General features: G+C 32.6%; 1 protein-coding gene across 7 annotated transcripts; it reads left to right on the top strand.

The window, feature by feature from the left end:
- The first annotated feature begins 751 nt into the window (after positions 1–751).
- Positions 752–18,513, top strand: LOC130629518 (mitochondrial GTPase 1-like). Of its 7 annotated transcripts, none has more exons than XM_057442753.1 (13): positions 2,779–4,507; positions 4,793–4,970; positions 5,062–5,126; positions 5,806–5,910; positions 6,544–6,633; positions 6,902–6,958; positions 7,299–7,416; positions 9,936–10,000; positions 10,161–10,200; positions 10,303–10,359; positions 16,602–16,683; positions 17,608–17,696; positions 18,079–18,513. In XM_057442753.1, the coding sequence occupies exons 2-13, from the start codon at positions 4,961–4,963 to the stop codon at positions 18,168–18,170; spliced, it is 870 nt and encodes a 289-aa protein (XP_057298736.1). In that variant the 5' UTR covers positions 2,779–4,507; positions 4,793–4,960; the 3' UTR covers positions 18,171–18,513. The 7 variants fall into 7 exon arrangements, 3 of the variants coding, with proteins under 3 accessions (XP_057298736.1, XP_057298737.1, XP_057298735.1); XM_057442754.1 differs by lacking the exon at positions 4,793–4,970 and adding an exon at positions 4,580–4,680; XM_057442752.1 differs by lacking the exon at positions 4,793–4,970 and having other exon boundaries at positions 2,874–4,507.
- The last annotated feature ends 1,662 nt before the right edge of the window (positions 18,514–20,175 follow it).

The raw sequence follows: 20,175 nt of genomic DNA, 5'->3' as shown, positions 1-20,175 counted from the left end.
TGCACACCTACATTTTGACATTTTTAGATTTATTTTTTTGGTAAAGGGCAGTGTGCAATATACTAAAATATTTGCCGATGTCAATAAAATTTATATGACAGATCTTTCCCATTGTCTTTCCGTTTGCCTTGTGATAAAGCCTGTAGAAAAACCTATATTTGTCTCTGCAACTCTTTGTCAAAAGCACACGATCCTATACATTTTTTATCAGCGTTTCAAGATATATATGATGACTGATATACAAATTTATAAAAAAAAATTTGTACTCTGTGGGGACGTTGCTGACCTCAGAAAAATTTTTAAACCTTTTTATCTCTTTAACCGTTCATCAAAGCACATTATCATGCACATTTTCTTTATTAGTGCTTTCAATGTGAAATGAATTAATTTCTTTTGTGGATGGTGATGTCACTAAAATTCACATGACACTTCTTTTTCATTGTTATCCTGTCTGAGTGGATATTTCCATCGGCTTTATCGACTAGTATTATATATTATTATCCAGATTATATAAATTTCAGCATTGATATCTGCCCAAATGAAAATATATATATTTTTTGTTTTATATGAGAATTTTATCAATTTTATATAAATTATAAGACCAGACTAAATCCTGCTATCAAATTTAAGACATTCTAGTCACATGACTAAAGTGCTTATTAAATGTTTTATATATATTTAGCTAATCTGTTCCCTAAATTTAAAAAGAAATCAGGAGAGTGACATAGCGTTTATTTTTCTTTCTTTAGAAAAGCAACTAAACAAGATGAGCTCAACAAATGCAACATGTCAACCAGTGTTGAGTATAGCCATGCTGCAGCATTATACTGTTATACCTTCATTGCTGATAATCTTTGTACTTTATGCTTATGAATATTATAAAACTAGACAGGTTAAAGTTATTGCACCATTTCTGTTTCTACTGGACAATGATAAGAATCGCTTCATGGTAATACTTGCTTTTGCATCAATGATTGGAGATATTGTGCATCTTTTAATGAACAGTTCCACTGTGCTTGTGTTTCTGCCTGGGGTTATTGGCCAGGCTTTTTGTGGTACTATTTATATTATAGAGATTGGACTGATAAACTTTCCGTTATTTGCTTGTATTAATTCTTCATATGTTGTCATGGCGTATGTTTTTGGTGCATTGTTTACATTGTGGAAATTAATTTTTGTGTTGTTACAGTCTTGTTATTACTCCTGCTCCTTTAATGTTACGGAACTTGTTTTGGTAAATGTTATGGAAAACTTACCCAGCATTTTAAGCATGTTGGCTCTTTTTGAAATATTTGTTAAAAATTGTTACATAAATTTGAAGCAAGGAGTGTACTGCAGACCGTTACTGGAGCATAAACTAGTGAACGACTATCAAATTACTTATGTGAAGAAAGCGCTTAATGTCCTTTCAAGAGACGTTGTAGATTTTTATAGCAGCAACTTCCTCAAAAGATTGTACAGCAGATACAGCAAGCCTTGGTTTAAGTTTTCTACTGTGTTTTTATCATCTATCGTGGTTATCATGATTGTGTATTATTATCTGGCTGTTTTATCCATATATGGTTTCAGTAAAGCAAATGGGATTCTTCTTACTTCACTGGAGTCTAATATCAATTCAACCGAAAACATATACCCAACACTTAAGAAAACAATGGAAGGTTTTTACATTTCATTTTATGTTTCCTTTGCTGTAACTGGAATAGTGTATGGTCTGCTACTGCTTCACTTTATCTATTCACACCGTGCAAATGTGTTAACTCTGTATGCTGGCAAAAAAACTGATATTTCCAAACTTGTTAACTATCGATTAATGGTTTATTACAATTTATTCTTTCCTGGTTATTTGGTTGCATACATGACCTGGGGGATGATTGTTTTTTTCATTGTATTTTTCATTTTGTTCTTCCTGATATATGGATTTATTGTTTTGGCAGTTGATTTTCCATCTGTTCAAGAAGTTGCGGAAAATCTTTTAAGGTACCTTGCATCATACTTGCTTATGCCTTTGATAATTTATCTCCTGCAATTACTGCTGGCATACAAAGTTTTCACTGTGAAGCCCTTATCAACAATTGCAATCTAAGTAAGAAATTTGAAAATTTACCATATTGCCATGTACTTTTTCTTTTTCTTCAATATCGTTATTGGTGCTGTATCATGCTTATCCAGATCTTTCAAAGCATTTTTGGTCAGCATTTTGTTTCTTGGACGAATTGACCATACCGCAATGATTTCCAAGTTTTTCCAAAAATTTGATAGTGGTTTTTTAGCATACATTGGTTTCTTGCATGTTCAAGCTTCATATAAAAACCCAATTATGAGATATTTTTGTCAAATTTTATTAAATGAATCTTGCAAGAGCGATTCAACTATTTTAGAAGACGGTTATTGTTTGTTCACTGATTCAAGATGTATTGTTCGCAGACAACACATTGTTAACTCAGTTGCTTTTAATCGATGGTTTTTAGCATACACCTTGATAAACAATCCAAGTTTGGTTAAGGAAAGATTCAAGATAGTGAAACCAAGGTTACCAACGATAGTGTGTTGACATAATTTATATATTTTTCAATCAACTTTAAACTATTAAAATAAATATGTAATGTTTTATTCAAACAATTTTGTAAATAATACATAAATGAATGAAATATTGACTAATCATCATAATGCTCAATCATCATAAAACAAACGGCTTGTTGATTTCATATAAAGGAGCTTAAAAAGTTGTCTATAAATCTTTTTATTATTTTAAATTTTTGTTGTTGTTTTCCCAGATATAAGTCTTTACAGTTTAAATACTTATGCAGAATTTAGATACTCAGAAAGAATTGCTTGTATAAATGATAATCAGGGTAAATAAGTAATACCATAATGCTTCTAACCTTAAACCTAAGATTTAGGAAAAAAGTGATTAAGTAAGTATACTTTCACTATTGCCTATGAGGGAGGGGCGTCTATTCGATGGGGGCGTTTATTTAAAAAATGACTGAAAAGGAGGGGCGTCTATTCGATGGGGGTGTTTCATAGAAGGGGGCGTTTATTCGAAACATTACTGAGAATAATAAACTGGATAGGTTAAAACATATTTACATCATCATATACCTTGATAAACCCCTAAAGCAGTGCTTTATTTATTTTAACACACAGTGGCATACATTAATTAGTAGATTTATCAAAGCTTGTTATCAAGATTAAAAACAAAACAAATCATACACATCTTTTCCAGCTCTTAATCATATGTTACATCTGAAAAAATATATTTTTATGTATAAGGCAGGGTATATAAATCTTAACATATGTCTTTATTTTATTTTTAATTTTCCTGATTAATTTATTTTTTATGAGTGTTTGTACAGGGTTACCACGCCTCCTCATAACTCCTCACATCTCAAATGTCCTCAATTATTTTTTAAATTTAGGTTTTCTTCTCAAATCTCCTCAAAAAAATATGACATTTGGTTATTTTGTATGCTGTTTTTATATTATTTATGTTGAATCACAACAATTTATGGTATGCCTGCAAAGATTACTTTTTTTGTTGTGTTTGTATTTGAAGGAAGAGTTCTTAGTTATCTTTTGTAAATAATATTAAGATCTTTGTGTTAACAATTATTAAAGTATAAATATGTCACCTCCGCCATGGTGTTTTGACAATATGTCAATGTTTACATATAAACTGATCAGATGAAATGTAAAAGATGTGATTATTTTTGTATTGTATATATATCTTTCCAAAATTTTCTTTTTTACATTTTTTCTAAATTTTTGTATTTTTAAAGAAAGGCAAAAAATTTATTGTTTGTTGTTATTTATTGCTAATTTGTCCTTTATAATTGTCTGTGATGTGTGCCCAAAAAATAAATAAATACTTTTTTCTTAATTCAGTATTTACTTATTTATTTAGAGAATAATAGACATCAAAAACATTTTGACAACAAATTTTTACAAACGCAAATGCAAATTTTTGTTTTTGAAAAGATTTACTGTGGCAAATAATTGCTGAACAAATAAACTAAGCCACCCGCTGTGACATTTCCATAGTTTTGTAACATTCATTTTTACTAAACAAAAAACAACGTATTTTAATCCTGAAAACCAATGCATGACACAAAAACCTTCTTCACTTATAATTATGCATATACCTTGTTGTGTATTTTTATGCCATTTACTTCCTCACACTTTATTTTTTTTCCAGTATAAATAATGAGAAATTAAGGGATGAGATACATTTTTAATTTTATTTTCATTCCACTAAATGGTTTATTGTAGCCATATTTTAGACTTGCTTTGTGTCAAAATAAAATTATTAATATACTTTGACTTATTTAAAATCAAAATTGTCTTTAAAATCTAGTTAAGTTTGAGTACTGGTTTTAAATATATAACAATATTATAGAGAGAAAATTAAATTTAACACGCATAATGGCAAGCAGACCTTCATTCAAGTTTCCAATCTATTTCTTACCAGATATTTTCCACAGAGTTCTTCCATTCCATATGGCGAAAGGTAATAATGCTATTATTAAATATTACCTAACTGATACAAAAAAATTAATTCGTTTGTGCCTTATTATAACAGGGTTTTTTATGGACTCATACTAACTGGTTTGGAAAGCCATTATTTAAATAGTGTGACAAAACTGAATTCCATTCAATTTTGAACTATCCTGAAATACAAAAGTAAGTTCCCAAGCAAATGTGTTGTTATATTTTAGACGGGATGTAGTCAGATAATAAATGATTTTGTAATGTAGAATGCAAGTAAGCAAAAAGCTGTACTTTTGATTTTTAGTTTTGTATTGCAACATCAAACTGGTCAGTGTTTGTTGAATATTACACTAATTTAGCAGACGTTTATAACTTTAAGTTTAATTTGTAATACAATAAAAGGATATCTTTCGTGTTATTTTTAAATATGATGCAATGACAGCTAAAAAAAAGGAGCGTGAAATAAACTTTAATGGCTGACTGTAAGTGTTTCTTGATCATTCAACAATTTCGGATGTACATGTTGGTTTGCAAATTGCAAGCTGTTATTTTCTTTCTTTATTTCTTATTTAGGCATGCGAGCAATGAGGGGCATTGTTAATAATTGTGATTGTGTTATTGAAATACGAGATGCTAGAGTAAGTTTATTTTTTCAGTTTTAGTGTTTTGTATTCTCTTGTCAAAAGGATCAGCACGATTCTTCCTTGGAAAAGACATCGCGTTAACGTCATTTTTTACCTTTCTCTCTGTCTTAAAACATGCAAAGGTATTCATCCTGAAACTATAAGTTGTTGTTATATCCTGTGTTTAATTTGTACCAGCGAAGCAAACAAATATTGTTTGTGGTAATTTTTGTGATAATGTTTGTGATATTGTTTGTAATAATAATAGTAAGTGATAATGTCACATAAATGAACAAATAATATAAAAAGATGTTTAAAAGAGTATTAAAATCGTTCTTTAGAGTAAACATTTGTGAAGTTGGGGAATGTTAAGGGAAATAAATTCGGTCCGACAAGAGTGATTCCACCTTTTAGCAATGCTTTTCAGGGATTTTTACCCAATTGGCAAAATAAAACACCTGAATAGAAGTTTTTTCGCTCTGGCAAAGATAAACTGTTTGATTGGGAAAAATGGAACAGGTGTAAACCTGCCTTTATACCTTCCAAACAAAAGTGTCATCTACAATTTTGCGCTTGTGACCTGCAATCAGTTCCAAAAGGCTGTAGAGCAAGGGACAGGGTTCAAGATTTTCTGACTATATAGTGAATAGAATAACTCCAGGGACAACTGCAATTAGGTTGGTGTTTTCTTTAGGTTCCATTTTCCAGCACCAATCCACAATTTGAGGATTTGTATGCAAATAAACCCAGAATAATACTAATGAACAAAATAGATATTGCTGATGAAAAGAAGACAAAGGTTTGTGTACGCATATTTTTAAATATTAATAAATCCAATATGAAAGGGTGCAAGGGAAAGTAGCTGTTGAAATCACTGTGATATGTTTTTGATTAAATAACTGCACTGATGTGTGAAAAACATTGAAACAAAACTGGATTATCAAAACTAGTTCATAAGCTAAATTAATTGGTTTGTGCGCCTCACTGTACCAAAGTCATTTACATCTTTGCATATTATGTCAAGTGGAAAAGGTATCAGTTGTTTTTTCACATTCAAAAGGCCTACTAAATAAACTTACAGAGCTCATCAAAAATACAGACACAGAAACAAATTTGATTTAAAAATCTCTGTTATAATGCCCGTATACGTCTGTTCGTCCATCTGTCTGTCACGCAAAATGGTAGCCTAGCTGCGACGGGCGAACCTGTGGATTTTTCCACGAGCTAACGACTAGTTTTATAATAATATGCTAACTGTGTCTGTATGAGGCTATTCCGCCATCATTTCTTTACCTTAAAAATAAGGAAGAGCATACTGGCAATTTATATTCACAGCCTGTAGATTTCATCAATAATTAAAATTTGCGCGTTATAGTGTCCTGGTACCTTCTTAATTACAAATATACTTGTTTTATTTTTTAAATTTGTTTAGGAAATCTCAAATAAAATATTGAAGGATGATGATGCTGATGCAGTATTGTTTAGTAACTGCAACGCTCGATTTAATCATGCTATTAAACAGGTACAATGTTGCTCTTGCACACAGTTGCTGCAGTAGTGAATAAGTTAAGCTGATGCTTTGTTGTTAGCTAGGTCTTTGTTTCTACTTCATGCACCTTATTTAAGACTAGATATTATAAAAATTGAAAACCTGACATCAATGTGAAAGGTGGTGCCCAATTTAGAATAGTAATTTAAAATAATAATTTAGAAAGTTAAAAATGTTTTTGTTTTGACATAGTCTTGTTTTACCTTTGTTTAGAAAGTTATTGCATTTATTTTATTTTCAGGTTATGCCAGTGTTAAAGCAGATTTTTACAGAACAAAATAGAGTCAAATCTGAACAGGTAATTGTTATATATATCTCAGTTGCTTTAATACACCTTTAATTTAAGGCTGAATTTAAGAAAAGGCAAATAGTCCCAGCAATGGCTTTGTACTATACTTTTTAATTTATAACGCACATTAAAATAATAAAAAAAGTGGTCAAAATATCAGTACAAAATGAGAGCAGACACCACACGTAAAATTATAATCTTTGGTTAAAGTGAAAATTCTTGTTTCTTATATAAAATAGATTACATCTTCCCCAAATTTTCTATCTTGTTGTTATAATGTGAGACACGTGTGAAGGGATTGTTGCTATTTCAGCCACTAAAATTTGATATATATCCAATGTCTTTATAGTGTGAGACACCTGTGAAAGGATTGCATGAACGACAGTATAAAGTAATTGTTTGTGGAATTCCTAATGTTGGAAAGTCATCATTTATAAACTCTGCAAGACGCCATTTTATGTCAAAAGGTAAAAATTTCTTATCACAATGTTTTGTGTTATCCTTGGCGTAAATATTTCACATAAAACGCTTATTGTATATATAAGTTTAAGTGAAACAATTAAAAGTAAAATTGGCAAAAAAAGTTCGCACAAAATGAATTTTACCAATAATAGTGCTCGTTACATAGTCCCCATATTAATATTTCCGTATTCTGTCTATCAGTCAAAAGGATGTCATGCGAATCAGACGCGAAATGTTAAAACCACAAATAACAAATGCAATATATTTTCCAACTTTTGGAATTGCTCACGCGTAGTAAGCCACTCATGAGCCCTGATTGTTACAAATAACCAATCATTAATCATTATGGTGTTAAGCTTTAGAGGCCCCTTTTGTTGACCTTTTGCATGTCACAATAATTACATAATCATACTTTCTAGCTATGTTGATAATTCTTAATTATTTTGGCCAGCTGCTTAGCTAAAAAGTAAAATTGGTTAGGTTGGCTGCAACAAACATTTCAGATGGTTAATAAAGGCTTTTGTATGTTTAATATACTTAGTTATACTTTGAACATTGTGTTAAAGTTGGATGAAGGTCTAATTGATACAATAACAGGCATTATTTAGGTCGTAATGCACCAGCCTGTGATACTTTTACTGCGAGTTATTTTTGGGGCTTTCACGACAACTTATTCCACATAATAAAAATGGTGGGTGATAGTTTTAACTAGATTGTTAACGACAGGGATTTTTATTTAAAACAACACTCATACTTACACAATACCTATATGTACGGAATGTTTTACTTTCAATTTAGCACTCAACATGAGGTTCACCGTGGGGTTACCCAGCTAGCTTACTTTAATTGGTGAAGCTTTTATGTCAATGCAAATACACCTGTAAAGCTATTTGGTGAAAATAATTCTTATTTACATATTTCCAACACTATTTACTATCCTGAGAGTGTGGTGCTGGTTCACAACTTGTCATTATCTATGTCCGAAATGGTCAATTACAACATTACATAATGTCTAACTACTGGTCACTTGGATTTGTTTCTTTTATTTTTCTTGAAATACGTTTAAGATTGCGCTGAATTTCGGTTTTTAATCTGATGTGGTAAATCATCTGGCCACCGCACTGATATTGATAATGTTAATTTACTTTGTAATTGTTAAAACGGGTAAAATAATTCAGAGAAAAAAAGCATCATTTGTAACCAAGCTATAAAAAAACAAGTCTTTTTTTCACCTTAAGTTGATGTCCAAAGTTTAGAACAGGTTACAATTATCGTATAGGAGTAAAATGAAATGACTTTAGAATCTTTCTTTAATCACTCTGATATATCAAAAAAGGTTTATATCAAATGTTGTTCATAGCCAAAATGTTGTTCATAGTGAATGTTGTTCATAGCGAATGTTGTTCATGGCAAATGTTGTTCATAGCGAATGTCATTCAGAGCGAATGTTATTGAGAGCGTATGTTGTTCATAACTAATGTTGTTCATAGTGAATGTTGTTTATAGCAAGTGTTGTTTATAGCGAATGTTGTTCATAGCGAATGTTGTTCATAGCAGGTTTTGCTCATAGCGACTGTTGTTTATAACCAATGTTGTTTAGAGCGTATGTTGTTCAGAGCCAATGTTGTTTAGAGCGAATTTTGTTCATACCAAATGTTGTTCATAGCTAATATTGGTCATAGCAAATGTTGTTCATAGCCAAAATGTTGTTCATAGCAAATATTTTTCATAACGAATGTTGTTCATAGCGAATTTTGTTCATAGCCAAAATGTTGTTCATAGCAAATGTTGTTCATAACAAGTGTTGTTCATGGCGAATGTTGTTCATAGCGAATGTTATTCAGAGCGATTGTTGTTCATAGTGAATGTTATTCATAATGAATGTTGTTTTAACGAATGTTGTTCAGAGTAAATGTTGTTCATAGTAAATAGTGTTCAAAGTAAATGTTGTTTATAGCGAATGTTGTTCATAGCGAATGTTGTTCATAGCGAATGTTGTTCATAGCGAATGTTGTTCATAGCGAATGTTGTTCATAGCGAATGTTGTTTATAGCGAGTGTTGCTCACAGCGACAGTTGTTTATAACCAGTATTGTTTAGAGCGTATGTTGTTCAGAGCGAATAATGTTCAGAGTCAATGTTGTTCATAGCGAATGTTGTTCATAGCGAATGCTGTTTAGAGTAAGTGTTGTTCATAGCGAATGTTGTTCATAGCGAATGTTGTTCATAGCGAATGTTGTTTAGAGGAAATGTTGTTCAGAGGAAATGTTGTTCAGAGGAAATGTTGTTCAGAGTAAATGTTTTTCAGAGTAAATGTTGTTCAGAGTATATTTTGTTCAGAGTAAATGTTGTTCAGATGTTACTGTTTATGTTACTGTTGAAAACAAATGTTCTCTTTTTTATTTACAAGCTTAACAAAGCGAGGTTAGATAACCTTATAATTTGCATCTTGGAAAGCGTAAAAGGGTTTGCAGAAACAATTTTAACCACTCTTTACTATGTAATATGCTTTTTTCCACATGCAGGAGGAAAAGCTACTCCCGTTGGTAAAAAGCCTGGTGTAACACGATCTGTCATGCAATCTATAAAAGTAAGTTGTTTTTACTGTTTGATATATGGTTTGTTTGATGTACTGCAGGTTTTTAGTGGTATTTGTACTTGTTTTTTTTTTTTTGAATCTATGAGACCACTATCTTAACGTGCATTAAACTGACTTTTATGGTAATACTTAATACTTTTGTTAATTCTAGATGTCTCAATCTCCCAGAATTTTATTGCTCGACACTCCAGGTATTATTAAGAATAGTTTTTCTATGCAACGTTTTTAATGCTGGAAGAACTGATTTCATCGCAGAATAAATGTTTATATCAATGTTATTTTGTGTTATGTAGGTATATCATATCCGGAAGTACAAGACAGTATGACCGGAATCAAGTTGGCATTAATCGGTATGTTAGCTTTTGTATAACAAAACACTTTCAGACAAGTTTGACAAACTTGATTTTACGTACAGTGAAAAAAACTTTTTGCTTGCATTTTTATGGAGGTAAATTTGTAAGGATTCAAATTTGCATAGACAATTTTAGGCTTACCTTCTCCGCAAGTAATAATTGACCGATACTATTGTTACCCGCGGGAAAGGCTGGCCTGAAATTTTATATCTTAGCATAGTCATAAGAAAAAGAGTCTGGTGAATCGCGTGGCTCTATTGTTTATGTTTTTGTTAGCAGAATATACCTAGTACCCAGTGCTTTGACTGCACGCTGGTTAGTTACTGTAAGCATAGGATTAACAAACATTTAAACAGAATTATCTTTAACATGACTGGCAAAAATTGCTCTATATACGGTTGCACAGTTTCACAAAGAGCTAAATATATAGGTCTATCTATTTTTAAAGTTCCTGCTGGTGAGAATCAATTTGACAAGTCGTGGAGAGAAAAGTTAGTTGCTGTTGTGATAAAAGATAGGGAAGTTGATCATGCTCTAAGGGAGAATTCAAAGAAGGAAAATATATATTTGTGAAAAGCAACTCAGCGAAAATCAAATGAATGGTAATCATTCTAGCAGAACCACACTTGTTCCTATACTATCCCTACAATAAGCCTTCCTATCAAAAGTTTTCCTTCATCCTCCACATCTTCTAAGCCTCGTCAATCAGCACAATCTATTTTGCAGAAAAAAATTGAACCAGTGGAAAATGTCATTACTGATCGATACAAGTCATTTACAGATTTTACTTCTAAAACTCAGTTGTTGAAATTAGTCGGTTGGAGTTTTGCCTCTACAAGTGATTGTGCTTCTCTTACCTGTCATGATGCTATCAACTTAGTTCCAAATTATGAGATATATGTTGATAATAATCTTGTTTTTACTGTTCGTGTTTTATTAAGGCCTATTCCTGCTAAACACGACATTTATTCTTATTCACTAAAACTTAATACAATCACATATTTAACAAGATTAATTATGGATTTTAAATTATGCCCAGGTTTGACAGACCACTTTGCTGGTAGCTTTCTTGAGCACTGTGTTCCAAAAGTATTTAACATCAAGGATAGTACTAGTGCACCTCTTCATCAAAGCAAATGGTATCGATCTCCAAATTGCATAGTTCTTATTCCACTTTCTTCTGAAAAATACTTGGAATGTGTTAGGTCGGAGTCAAAAGAAAGCCTAAGTTTGAAAAGGAAAAAGGGACAATTTAATTTCACCTGCCAAACTTAAAGCACCAATTTCCATGACTTCTCCAGACTGAATCATAAAAGCCCTTCAAAGTTATCGGTTAGAAAATAAAGAATTAATGAAGAGTTAAATAAAATGCAAGATGAAATTTCCACTTGTGCAGTTCCAGTCCAAAAAAGTCTTGTGATGATTTCATAAAAATTATGTCAACAACTAGTCGCAAGATATCACCATTCATGAAATGTTTTTGGGAAGAGCAGCAGAAATATTTATCATCATCGAAAACTGATGTTCGCTATCATCCTACGATTATTCGTTACTGCTTGGGTTTAGCAGCAAAATCCCCCGCCTTTTATGATGAGATTCGTGTTGGCGATAAGAAAGACAGTGGTTTCTTGGTACTCCCTAGTAGATGTCGTTTAAGGGACTATAGGAACTATATTTATCCAAAACAGGGTTTTAATAAAGACGTTATCCAGGAATTGTGTAATACGGTCTATTCCCACCACATGAGAAATATGCAATATTATTAATGGATGAAATGAAAATTCAAGAAAGTCTTGTGTGGGATAAGCATAATGGTGATCTTATCGGTTTTGTTGACCTTCGTGATATTGATCTAAATTATGTTGCGTTGGAAAAGATTGATGATATTGCATATCATGTTTTTCTCGTGAGAAGCACTGTAAATCCTTTAAATTTTCATTTGCAAATTTTGCTACTACCAATATCACATCAATTCAATTGTTTTTTCTCTTTTAGAAAGCGGTTGGCATACTGGAGGATAACTGTGACATAAAAGTTGTTGGTGTCAGAAGTGACGGACCGATGAATGTACCATGTGCACCTAAACATGACCCGTGTAGCTGACATTAATGCAGAAGTTGACGTAACATACCACACCACACAATGTTATCGCGGATGAACAACGGTACATCTACTTCATCTCAGATCCACCACACTTAATTAAAACAACCCGGAATTGCCTGAGTAATTCTCTTGCAGGAAGATGTACCAGAAATATGTGAAATGATGGAAGATATACCACTTGTAACCATATTTCAAAGTTATTCCTTGATGACTTAGACTGTGGAATACATCTTGTTCCTGAAATAAAAAATGACCACATCAAACTCACACCATATTTAGTCATGAATGTACGTCTGGCAGCACAAGTGTTAAGCGAATCTGTCTTTAACCCTCTTCAATTGTATAGACCACCAGAAGCTAAAGCAACTGCCAAATATTGTAATATGTTCGACCAATTTTTTGACTGTCTCAACGTCAAGAATACCAAAGAAGCAGCAATTAAACGTAAAGCATTTATTAAACCGTACACATCTGTTGATGATGAAATATTCTTATGGTTGACCGAAACATTTCTTGGATAATTCAAAACATGGAAATCCTGATAGGCCTGGTAATTGCTGATAGGCCTGGTAATTTTACAGATAATGTTAGAGCAAATATGTTTATCTCATGGAAAACCTACCAAGGAATTAAAATCACTGTCCATTCTAATGTTGAATTAATACAGTATTTAATTAATAATGGAGTTCCATATGTACTGACAGAAAGATTTTGTCAAGATCCCCTTGAAAACTACTTTGGTCGTCAACGTGCAATTGGTCATAGAAAAGATAACCCGTGATTTTGGTCATAATGACAACAAAATTAAAACACAAAAATGTTCCGACCCATAGCTGGTAACTGTCATGAAATTGATACTTAAACAGTGCCATGCCGTAAGAGCAATTAAACACACTTGGAAGAAAAAAGAAACTGAAAACGGTTATTTTTATAGCCACATATTTATAAAAAACATTAAATTGGCTTAATAAGCAAGAACAAGCACTGTATTTCAAATGATGACAGGTAATATCATTTTAAGGCTTTTATCTGCTTAACACAAACATTAATAAAAAATATTTTAAAATACCTTAAAACCTATATACACTACCTGGACCTTTTTGTAGACGTCTATAATTATTTATTATACCATGTGCCAAAATAATATTGTTTTAAAATTTGTTGCTATAACAATAGCAGTTTCAACAGGTTTATAGTCACTGTTCTGGACTCTTAGTATCAATGTGTATCTGAAAGATTGCTTGAAGATTTCTTGATTTCAGTGCGTAGAGATCGAGCTTTTTTCTGTTTTGATGCAATTTTGTGTAGCTCACATTTATCTTTCACAAATGAAAAAACACGAACACGAACATAAAGCATGATGAGATGCTCAAGTAAGTGCATTGCTAATTCTTTTGTGACTTTTTCAGTTGAGTATGATGTTTTTTTGTTGTAATTAAGTAATGGAGTTCCATATGTACTGACAGAAAGATTTTGTCAAGATCCCCTTGAAAACTACTTTGGTCGTCAACGTGCAATTGGTCATAGAAAAGATAACCCGTGATTTTGGTCATAATGACAACAAAATTAAAACACAAAAATGTTCCGACCCATAGCTGGTAACAGTCATGAAATTGATACTGAAACAGTGCCATGCCGTAAGAGCAATTAAACACACTTGGAAGAAAAAAGAAACTGAAAACGGTTATTTTTATAGCCACATATTTATAAAAAACATTAAATTGGCTTAATAAGCAAGAACAAGCACTGTATTTCAAATGATGACAGGTAATATCATTTTAAGGCTTTTATCTGCTTAACACAAACATTAATAAAAAATATTTTAAAATACCTTAAAACCTATATACACTACCTGGACCTTTTTGTAGACGTCTATAATTATTTATTATACCATGTGCCAAAATAATATTGTTTTAAAATTTGTTGCTATAACAATAGCAGTTTCAACAGGTTTATAGTCACTGTTCTGGACTCTTAGTATCAATGTCTATCTGAAAGATTGCTTGAAGATTTCTTGATTTCAGTGCGTAGAGATCGAGCTTTTTTCTGTTTTGATGCAATTTTGTGTAGCTCACATTTATCTTTCACAAATGAAAAAACACGAACACGAACATAAAGCATGATGAGATGCTCAAGTAAGTGCATTGCTAATTCCTTTGTGACTTTTTCAGTTGAGTATGATGTTTTTTTGTTGTAATTACAAACCACAACAGGGTTCTCAAGCAGGTCTGAAACAATTTTATTGCTATCAATTGTCGCAGCACGAACTTCAAGTTCTGCACAACAAAAAATCCTGATCATCGGTTACTGATCATAACCCTCCTTGATATTTACTAAATCGGAATTTTTATCGTCTTCCACAAGACACGATTTTCCAGCTAATAAGATGTCCAAACTTTGAACTCCAAGCATACTTCTTGATTTTTTTTTTGATCTCCTAATGTGACGATATAGGGTACTAAATACATAACCACTTACATACCAGTAGAAAATAAAATGAAGAGAAGATGCAACGGAGACAACAAGTAAACATCAGAGGATTTTATCGCATCAGCATTCCTACCCTTCGTACCAGGTACCAGCGAGATCCTTCGTCGAGTTTTAAGGCAACACAAGATCAAATGCATTCTTACCTCAAAGACACCCTAAGAAGCACTTTGTCTAAACCAAAAGACAAAATAAACCTAGAAGGACAAAGCAATGTTGTTTACGAAATCCCGTCTAAAGATTGTGATGCAGTGTATATAGGCGAAACAAAAAGAAAGTTTAAGCAACGAGTACAAGAACATATGCGCGCAGTGAGAAACGGAGATGTGAAGAAAAACGAAATTGCGGACTACAGCTGGAGCAGAAGTCATCAGTTTAATTGAGATGAGAAGAAAATCATTGACAGAGAATCCAGAACAACTGCCAGGAAGATTAAATAAAGTATCAACAGTGTAGAACGTAACAAACACATAAACAGCATCTCGTATCAACTTCCTGAGATTTGGTTACCAGCCCTACAGAAAAAGTAGTTACCTACATCCAGGTCCGAAAATGTTAGTTGCCGTAATTAACTGTAATTATCTGCTCGTTTCTGATTGGTTAATTTTTTTATGAATTTCGATCCTCTGCAATTATATAAATAAATGCGCAACATCATTTTACTTTGCCCGATGATGGGAGAAGGATCTCCCGAAACGTCGCCTACTAAACTATCTTGTTTAAGAAATGATAAACTTTCCACAGTAATATGAATACTGAACAGACAAACCGAAATAATATCTTCAATAATATTAAATTATGTTTCTTTCTTTGGGTGAAAAATTCACATGGAAAGAAATTTCTACAATGTTTTCTTTTACAGTTGAATTAGTGAGACGAGCAAGTACGTTATTAACCACTTTAAAACCAAGGAGAATACAGCTTCGATTTGATAAATTTCTGAAAACAATATTTTCAAACACAGATTTATAGAAGGCTGGATAAAACTTTTCAGCATCGCCTTTAAAACTACCAATCACATCTCTGATAAAACTATACTAAGTAACTAAAGGTTTGTATCGTCGTTTGTAATAACATAATTGACACAATTCATTTCTGGTCTTCTTACATTCTTTACTTACACTTAATTGGGTGTACTTTTTAAAGTAAAACGGTTGGAGCTTGGTTTCAGCAGTAGTGAGGCTGTCGTCATTTAACTGGTTTTGTGGCTGACGATGTTTCGCATTTTCGTTGTCTTGTGATTCCCCGTTTTGTTTTGCATGTTTTGAAGCATATATCACAGGAAAAACTACTTTCAGAAGGGTCGTCAACTATTTCTTTAACAATTTCGGATAATTCTTTAGTTAAATCACGATTTTTCTCTAATAAATCTTCCTCAATAACAGCCAAGATTGCATCAAAATCATCTTCAACAAAGTAATACTCCCCAAGAGCAGCCATTATTGATAATTCTGTGCAGTCTTGAATCGGCCACCTTGATTTAGGAAACATATCTGCTTGTGAACAATAGGACGGCCCTGAATTACCAGACTAACTCTTTTTCTTATGACTATGATTTTAGTTAGTCAATTCACACGAAATAACATTGAACAAGGTAAGATTAAAAAACTAGGTAAATGGTCTGTAAGTTGAATAACTTATTTTTGCAGGAACATTTCCCGATCACGTGATTGGAGAAGAAGTAATTGCTGACTACTTGCTTTATGCGCTCAACAAACAAAAGAACACCAGGTTAGCCTTGATACTAGTCATCGGTTTATGTTAATATAGTAATATTGACCACAGGATAAACCAACTTAAACAAGAAGCCCTGGGGGCTCTAAGAATTTCCGCTCGCTACAAAAATATTTGATGACAACCTGCTAATTCGTTGTGTTATTGTGCCAAACATTCGAAGAGGTTTGGTGCATGAAGCTCTGAAGATAAAGCACACAAGTGACATCATATCTTACAACAAACGCAAACAAAACGAAACGTGTCATAATAAACTCATATTTTAAAAGAAAATGCTAAAAAAAAATATAGCCTATCATTCATGGTTGAAAGTCTTGCTATTGAAATGTTTATGGTCTTAAACGGCATTTAGTTGACAAAAAATCAAAATTTTGATGCCACCATCATGTTCAGCATACCTTTTTTATTAACTGTGGCAATTTTTTGTCAAAAATAAAGTAGTTTTAATTTTTGGACCAATTTTGGCCTAAAATGACATTTAGGTAACAAAAAATCAGAGGAACGTGAAATTCCAGGGTCGATTTTTTCTCAAAAAATGCTCCAAAAGAAAAAAACGACGGTTTTAAAGAATTTCCTACGCCTTCGGGCGCGGAAAGTCAATAACATCTGGTTAGCCTAAAACCATATATCGATAATCGGTAAAGGAACTTCAAAAACATCATGTTAACTTCAATGCTAATATGTTGAGTATGAAAGAACTTAAGTTGGAATTTGTTGGTTTATAACGAATTAATATGCGGCATGACTTAATTTATTACACTTTTTCTTGTATTTGTCAACAATCTTTTTCTCTTGTTTTTACCTCTCTGTTTGTGCTTTATTTTTTATAGATATCTAAAGATTTATTACACTTTTTCTTGTATTTGTCAACAATCTTTTTCTCTTGTTTTTACCTCCCTGTTCGTACTTTATTTTTTATAGATATCTAAAGATGTGTGCGCTAAAAGAACCGTGCGACGATTTTGATAAAGTGATATACTCACTAGCTGAACAGAGAGATCTCATAAGTGGTACGTTAGTTACGTTACTTGATATTTCTTAAATATCTTAATTGAGTGCAAGGTTCTTATGACAAATGTCAAAACTGAGTGGGTGTAAGCTAGGGCATCATCAGATAAGCACCCCTTAAAGAAGACGGGATTTTAATAATTGGACGGATGTCGAAGAAGAACATTGAAAATAGGGTGTTAGGCCTATAGGGGGTGTCTAAAATGGGGAGTGTTAACTAGAAGCGTTGTGGAATTCAAAAAAGTCAAAACTATTTCACATGCACGGCTAAAAAAATGATTTTGCTTTTGACCGAAGTATATTCAAGTTCAAAATCTGTTAGATGAACTGTTGTAAGTAACCGCTACTTACGTTGGTGACGTAACTATACTCTTTTAATTTTAGATTCTCGACCAGATTACCGACGTTGTTCGATATTGTTAATACAAGCTTTCAGAAATGGAAGGTTTGGTCGTATTACTCTCGACGAAACGTGAAAAATCGCACTTACGATAGATCGTGCTACGCTCAATAAAACGTGAAACGTCACTGTTACGGTTGATCGAGTTGTGTTACTCTCGATGAAACGTGACCATTTATCGTGTCACACTCAACAAAAAGTAAAACGTCACTGTTACGATAGATTGTGTTACGCTCAATAAAATATGAAGCGCCAAAATTACGATTCATGGTGTCACACTGAACAAAACGTGAAACGTCACTGTTACGATAAATCCTGTTACGCTCAAAGAAAAGTGAAACGTTACTGTTACGATTGGTTGTGTTACTCTGTACGATTCGTAAAACTTTATCTTATAATACATGTAATCATGGTTCGAAGTTCAGTTGAAATTTCACCATTCATCGTCAAGCCATTATCCAGGCCTGCAACAGCCTATAAATACTTCGCCTGTGAATGCGTTGCTATAGTATAAGCGTACTTACAAAGTAGGGCGCCTGCTTAAAGTCGAGCATTTTTAAATTATACCCCACATTTCGCCGTCTAATTGGCTTCATGAAAAATAACCCTAAGGCCAATCTTTTGGCCTGACTTTGGGCAGGAATAAAGCCACCCAAAGTAGGGCATTTTAATAATGACAACTTTTGACTGACCGCTTAACTTTGTGTGTTTATGTTAGGTAATTGATTCAGTAGAAAACTTTCAGAAAACGTCTACACGTGAACAGAAATTGACCAACTTACCCTATTCGGTCAGGGGGGGAATTCGCCCCCCCCCCTCCTGACGGGTTTTTTTAATAACTCCTTATTGCTTTGTTATATGGCTATGCTACTTACTGAGTTTCAATATTTAGATCCCATACCCTTCAGAGGCTTTGATATTGGCCATTACTCGAAACTACCCCTAAAAATCTCTATAAAATCCTTATAATGGGAAAAAAAAATAATATCTCCTGTTAGGATTATCCTTAGACCTTGAAACTTGCAACACAACCTTGTTTCATCAAGAAAAATCATTTTTCATAATTCGGACACGTGACCAATCCGATTTCCCGATTTTGTCGGGTTTACCCGAAAATCAGAAAAAACGGATTCTCGGGCATTTTTTTGCAATTTTTAATGCGATCCATGTAAAAACCCGAATATATGTTAAATAACTTTTATTAAGCTTTCAGAAACTTCAAACAGAATATAAAAATTTGCTCTAGAACAAAAGTAATTCAATTTTATGCAGATACTGGCATTTTTAACAAATTTCAAGCTTCTGGTGACTTCACAGAAAATGTCTTTACGAAAGCAAAAATTTATTGTTGCCATTTTGTTCTTTTTATGACTTACTATAGGTGTGCCAAGTTTGATTCAATTTGAACAACCCTATGAAAAGTTATTGAGTCATAGTATAGGTCATAGTATGTTTGAAAAACCGCGGACCGAATAAGGTTAAACTCATTTTTCTGGCATTCTGTCAACACGTACGGAAGAATATACCTGGGTACTATTTTTTAAATTGTTCAGGAAAGTAGAAACAGATTTTGACTAGCCAGCATTTTATCGGTACCTTTGACTTGTTTCATAAAAAAAAGACACAAAATAATTATGCTTAAAGTAATTCTGGACAAAAAATGCACAAGCGTTGAGAATAATCGTTACTAGTTTTACAAGAGTTTTTCCGTTAGTTGTACGCTATGGAATAACTTTTTATATAAGGTTTTATATAAGGAATAAGGTTTTTTAATTTATGATATTGTTTATTAAGTTAAGCTTTTCGTACACTGAGTACATCATCAAGCTATAACAAGACAAATAGAATCATTCTTACTTTCTCAACACACTGGTACCGAGATCGTGGCTAAGCGGGATGTTTTTATCGGGTCAATTGAAAAAATAAGTTGTATTTGGGGAGGTAGTTTTATTTTACAGACCAGATAATTATGTGCTCTACTTTGGCGCTGACAAGTTTTGTAGTTGGAAACCGTCCCATTAGATTCGGACAAGATGGTTTCTATTTTTCAAGATCTGTTAAGGAAACGTCTTTGCCTTGAA

This window comes from Hydractinia symbiolongicarpus, chromosome 2 (assembly GCF_029227915.1).
Source record: "Hydractinia symbiolongicarpus strain clone_291-10 chromosome 2, HSymV2.1, whole genome shotgun sequence".
Taxonomy (NCBI): Eukaryota; Metazoa; Cnidaria; class Hydrozoa; order Anthoathecata; family Hydractiniidae; genus Hydractinia; species Hydractinia symbiolongicarpus.
This window is presented reverse-complemented; position numbering and strand designations above follow the sequence as displayed.